The sequence below is a fragment of the Agelaius phoeniceus genome, chromosome 1 (assembly GCF_051311805.1).
Source record: "Agelaius phoeniceus isolate bAgePho1 chromosome 1, bAgePho1.hap1, whole genome shotgun sequence".
Taxonomy (NCBI): Eukaryota; Metazoa; Chordata; class Aves; order Passeriformes; family Icteridae; genus Agelaius; species Agelaius phoeniceus.
In genome coordinates, this window is record NC_135265.1 from 107,111,078 (window position 1) to 107,117,077 (window position 6,000).

Below are 6,000 nucleotides of genomic sequence, written 5' to 3' on the forward strand. Positions count from 1 at the left end.
CTTACGACACCTTCTGCCTCTGAGGTATTAAGATCAAATTGTGGCAAAAAAATTTCCCCAACAGGGCGTTGTAGCACAGTCTAATGCTGAAAGGAAAACTAGTGATTTCAAGCAGTGCAAGAAGTTTGTGGACAATTACAAGATGCATATCTTCCATTACACAAGTGATTTTGCTGTTTGCATGAAGCTAGGAATTTCCTGTTGCTGCTGTGGTAATCACTGTGATCCTTAGAAGATGCATCTGCTCACAGTGGAATGGGTGAAGTGACGAAGGTGTCAGAAATAGCATGGCTGGCTGAGCTGTATGAGTTCACCTTCACAGTAAGGATTTGGAACATCCAGTTCACACAGCTCTGGTTTTCTAAACCTAGAGCCATGCAAGTCCATCAGGACAGAAGTTTAATGACAGCAGCATGCGTGTTTTGAAAATAATGCCATTTGTGGGAAAGCTCTAGAAAGGCAAACCCTCATTCCAATTTTGCTCATTTATATTTTTTCCCCTCGGCTGTGGTTGCAGAAACTGGAAGAGAAGTTCCGGCTGAACAGGCGAGAGCTGATCGCCTTCGAGTTCCCGGTGCTGGTGGCCCTGGAGTTTGCTCTGCACCTGCCCGAGCACGAGGTGATGCCGCACTACAGACGCCTGGTGCAGAACTCCTAGCGCTGGCTGCCGGCGGGGAAGGGGCTCCCGACTGTTCCCGCTTGGCTCTCCCAAGCCACAGTTACTACTGGAAATGCAAAATCAGACTCCTAACACTTCACTCTCTCTCCCCCCACCCCCAAACAGTTTTTCTGGCTACAGGAAATACTGCATCGACTCTTGGCTTTGATGAATTTATGTATCGTTACTTTCTCAAAGCAGGTGAAGACTGAGCTGTTGGTGAATAGTTCACGTGCTGAAACTGGGTGGCAACTGACCCCACCTGTAGGGACTACAGCTATAAAAGTAGGCAAAAATTAGAAGGGCAGCCTCCATGACCACCCCTCTCTCCATCACACAAACCCTGGAAGCCCACTGAGTGCATTCTCGTAGCGCTTTTTCTACAGACCTGCTGCAAATTCCAAGAGAACTTCTTGAAGTGAAAAAGCTTTTAAAGAAGATATCTTCACTGTGTCAAAAAGAATGTGCCAATCTATTTTTGTATCAGCAATTGAAAGTGCACTTTTTCCTGTGGGGTATTTGTGTGTGTATCCGTGTGTGTGTGTGTGTGTGACACCGAACTGATCTCAGTCCAGGTGGTTGGCTTAGCTGTTTCCAAGTGTATCAGTTACTGATGGTGAAGATCAAGGTGACCTTACACGTTTACTCCTTGAAAAACGTAACTACTGGAAAAGTGGTAAATGGGATCATTTTTGGACACTTGGGTTTTTTTATTCTCTGATCTTTCCAACATTGTACCTTTGAAAGGATTACACTACTACTACTGCGAGAGAAGGATCAGCAATTGACCTTAAGTTTTCAGTCATGTTTGTGGTAAAGATGAAAGCATTAGTATAAGATTTCCGTGTCATGTTTTTTAAAAATATCTTGTGTTAAGCCACATGCATATTTTTAACCTTCGCACTTTTCCCACTGTGGAGATGGTTAGACTTGCACTCTGTAGTGTTGTATTTCTGTGCTCTATGTTAGAGTGCGTAATAAGCACATTTATTGTGCTTTATCTTAAAACAGTGTTTTATTAAAAAAAAAAAGTGTAGGGCTCAGCAGTTAACGGGTGTCTTAAGGCTCCAACAGCAGGGGCATCAGCTATTATACTTTTGGGATTTTAATTAGGATTGACTGTGCAAAACCTAAAATCTATGCCCATTGAGATTCAGTTCCTTTAGACACTGCAGTGCTGGAGTTTTATGGTAAAACTTGCAGCCTCCCTGGTTCTGACTGGACACCCAGAAAGCTTGAAGGCTTTATCCAAGCTTCTGATGCTATATCCACACTAAGCTAATGCCATGCTGATGGATATTGTTGAGTTGCTGTTATCATGTGGGATTCCACCCCTGTCCAATCTTCTCCTGTGCTGGTTCACTTAACAAGCCTTGTCCTGAACATGCCCCACATGGATCTGCTAAAGTCAAGTTATTACATTTGTGGTAATTATAAAATAAATAATAGTCTCAACTGTGAGATTTCAGCTGAAGCCTTACCTCTCTAAGTTTGGGAATGCTTGCTCAGAGTATGAAAAGGGCTTGTGAGCAGAACATAGAGAAGTGGGACATACCAGAGGATGTGAACACACTAATGCTTACTTTCTTTCACTCTTACTTTAATCAGTTTTATTATTTCCTTCAGTTAAGCCAGGAAACATCCAGTTTCTTTATCAGCTTTGACTCCTTTAAATTCTAGTATGAAAAAAGCCTGCATACAATTGCTCTACAGGATCTAGAAAGGTTACACATCAGGACAAATGGGAATTTGTTTGATGCTATTCATCTCCCCCTATTCTAAAGGGGAGGGTGACCATGCTAGCTTACAGTTATTAGTAATACTTACATAATTACTGATATAGATACATTCCAACAGGACTGGGGAGGAGGGGGTAAAGAGGAAAGTGTGCACTTAAACCTTCCCAGTATAACGCTGCAACCCACGCATCACTCAGCCAGCTGCAAAGTGAGGGGAGGGGGGGCAAAAATTTGCCACTCCTCCTCCTCTTCCTCCACCTCCTCCACCTCCTTCTCCTCCTTCCCCTGTCCCCCACACAGCCAAGGAGCAGTGGAGAGAAGAGCCTGGAGGGCACCTGGAGCCTTTGGCTGTCTTGCTGGTTTATTCAGACCAAAAAGGCAGTGGGTGTAGTGTGGACCTATGATCCAAAACAGTCTGTGGGTCAGCTAGGAGGGCTTTCACCCTTGGCCATATCCCTTTCTACCCAAATTGTGTATATACATTCAAGATTTGTTTCTGATTGTGGACATCTGTTTCTAATAGCAACCACTCAAAGCTAAGCAGAAGCTTTACCTTTCCATGGAGGCTTCTACCTTTTGCTTTTGAGTCTGATTTATTTCTTATATTGCTTTATAGCATTGCAGGGAAAAAGCAAATTGTGATTGCAACATGCAGACTAAAGAATGACAGTCTTACAGTAGTCTTTAGAGATGCTATTGAATCAAGCTGTCACATCTTTTGCCTTCTGTGCTGCTACCCAACCCTGATCTACAGTTTACACAGATTTCTGGATGAAATCTGATTGCTGGAGACTTTCTGCTTCTCATTGTTATCTCTGTTGTTTTGGGGCGGAAAAGGGTTTCAGAGTGATGTTCAGTTACAGTCTGAATGTGGAATAAACACTTAAGGTGGTGATGATGTTGCACTGTTCACTTAGGAACGTATATAAAGCCATATGTTGCTAGATCTCAGAGCACAAAGCTTGGTCAGTACAATTATGATTAGGACAATGGGCAGGATTCGCCCCCCTTTTCTGCCCAGCCCTGGGAAAATTCAGGCTGAAGAGGTAGAGAAAATCTGTACCAAACAGAAAACATGTTGATTGTTTTCTTTTGTCTTACATGGCAATGAGTGTTGATTTACACATGATTTTAGGTTCAACTTTAAATAGTTTGGGAAAATAATCCATTCCATATAACTTCTTCTGTTTTGAAATTATATACTGTACACTCTACCATGCAGAGTTATTCCTTTTCTAAAAAAAAAAAAAGAATAAAAGTTTTAAAAAAATTGAAAAACACAGTCTGTTTTTCACCGATGACGATATGTAAAATTATTCTGTCTCTCATCTGTATGTGAAAAGGGGTTTGGTTTTGTCTCCCCCTGGGACACACAGCTGCTTATTAAAAAGCCAGTGGTGGGCTTGCCAAAGGACCCTGGCCATCTCCTGGTGTTCAGCTCCCTGCAGAGCCCTCACTTCAAACATTTTCCCTCCATTCAAGATCATAACCTTCTTCCCTGACCACTGGGTTTGTTGGGATTATCACCACTTCTTTTTTGGTAGCACCTGGACCTGCCAGAAGCAGGGTCTCTGAGTCCCAGCTGTCGGTATACCAGAGGATGAGGCACAGGCAGGCTCTCCAGGCAGGCTCTGTTCATATCTCATGACCCCTTGTTCACAGGAGAATTTGGAATATGCTACTTTGGGTTATTCCAGGTAGTAGTAAAACCAGCCCATGTGCCAGTTGTGGTTCACAAGCAGCTGCTTCCTCTTTGGAGGCTGAAAATTGTGGTTTGGACATTCATGTGTTGCACACCAAATTGCCCACCACGTGTTTGCATTCATGCTCTGTTTATTACACCTGTGACACCCCCTAAATCCAATGCCTGTCTAGTTGATCTCATCAAACACAGCCATTTACTTGTAGTTTCATTCCATTTTAATAAAATTATGGGAAAGGTTTGCCTCCCTACCTCTACCCATTGCTCCAGAGACCCACAGCTTTAAATCATATTTGTGACAATATGAACATTACCATGATTTACACAGACTTCAGAACATGGAAACAGACAGAAAAATACTTGGCAGTCATTTTCCTAAACTACTTATTAACTTGCAGTGGCTTATTTGGGATAGTTTGTAACATATCTAAATGACACAGCTTCAGCTAATTGCTCCAGCCTCCTAAAATCCAGAGCATGAGACTTCTGTGGAAGCAGTGAGGAGAGATTTGCTAAGAGATGATTGCACCTTCCCACGATGCTAAAGGATTTTGGCACCATGCCCCACAATAAACATGTAAAAATACACAAACAAGGTAAAAGTAGTTGAGCGAGGCGAGAGACTGAGCAATCAGAGTAACAATGCCAACATCACTAGCTGAGACTGAAATCTGTCCCAGGTTGCACCTTTGGGAAGGGAGGAGAGTGTGGGAAGCAGATTTGAACTTAATTTGTTCATCTGCCATTGTAAACTCTGTACTGAAGAGGGAAGGAAAAAAAGAGGGAAAAAAGCATCAGGTGCATCTTTTCACAGAATGTTGTGTGCAAAGCAAAAAAGCCTTTGCAAAATCCTAAACTGATGCATCAATCCTAAACTTTGCATCAACTTCATGAGAACCAGTAACAGGCAGAGATCCACACCTCAGCCTGGAACCTTGATGGTCCAGATGAGTTCAGAGGAGAGCTCTTCAGTCCCTGAAAAAAACCAACAAACCTACACCCTGCCCAGACCCAGCAGCAAATCCCAGGACCACCAGACAGAGAGGAGAAGTGGTGCTTGTAGCATGGTACTGGGAAAGAGCCAGAGCTGTGATCCTGGAAAATGGCCTGCACACCTTCAAAGCAAGGCAGGGGTGAACCAAGAAGTTGCTGCTGACTTGAGCAGCAAACGCATCCTCCCCTTAACAAGACCTAAATATTGGCTGCTATCATAAATTGCCCTTCCTACACATTCATCTATCCCGTCGTACACTCCTTTGCATAACCTTGCTAAACATCATCTTAAGCCAGCTAGGACCCTTGCCACTGCTACACTGTTTAGACAGATGCTCCAGGGCTTAATTCCTCAAACCTGAAGAAGTCTTCCAGTTTGCAGTCAGTTTTCACTGGTGATCAATATGTACCTTTTTGAATTCATGTTATTCATCTAACTTGAAACTGAAATCTCTCCCCTAAGTGAACTCTGGTGTGTGCTGCTCCTTAACAGCAATCCTTAACAAATTCTGGAATGTAGTTAAGCAATACACTAAAAGGAGAAAGTAGAGGCAAGAAAACCAATCCTCTCCCAGGGGCCTCCAAGCAGTGTTGTCTTGGTTAACATCAATGGGTACAACCACCTGGGAAGAAGCTGTGCAAGTCAGGTTTTCAGAAACACTGACACAAGACCTAAATCTCCCTCATTTTCAATGCAGCAGCATCCATGAGCAAGCCTTTGTACCCTTCTATCCCTTCTTTCACCCAAAGGGCAAGTTGCCCTCTTCTCCATTGCTTCCCTTTACCAACAGCTGGAGAATTTTACCCTTGAGAGTTAACTGGGAGAGCAAAGGATGAAGAGGCAGAAGGGTTTATTTACAAACCAGTACTAGATCACCCATATTCAAAAACAAAGCCTGGTTTACCAT

At 43.1% G+C, this 6,000-nt stretch overlaps 1 protein-coding gene across 2 annotated transcripts in view; it reads left to right on the forward strand.

Annotated features, from left to right (window-relative positions):
- CABLES1 (Cdk5 and Abl enzyme substrate 1) overlaps positions 1-3,675 on the forward strand; it is a 71,722-nt gene extending 68,047 nt beyond the window's left edge. For both annotated transcript variants that reach the window (XM_077184821.1, XM_054634691.2), the window contains one exon: positions 518-3,675. In XM_077184821.1, the coding sequence (XP_077040936.1) occupies positions 518-658 (141 nt within the window). In that variant the 3' untranslated portion in view covers positions 659-3,675. The remainder of the gene's footprint in view (positions 1-517) is intronic.
- Positions 3,676-6,000: the final 2,325 nt, after the last annotated feature.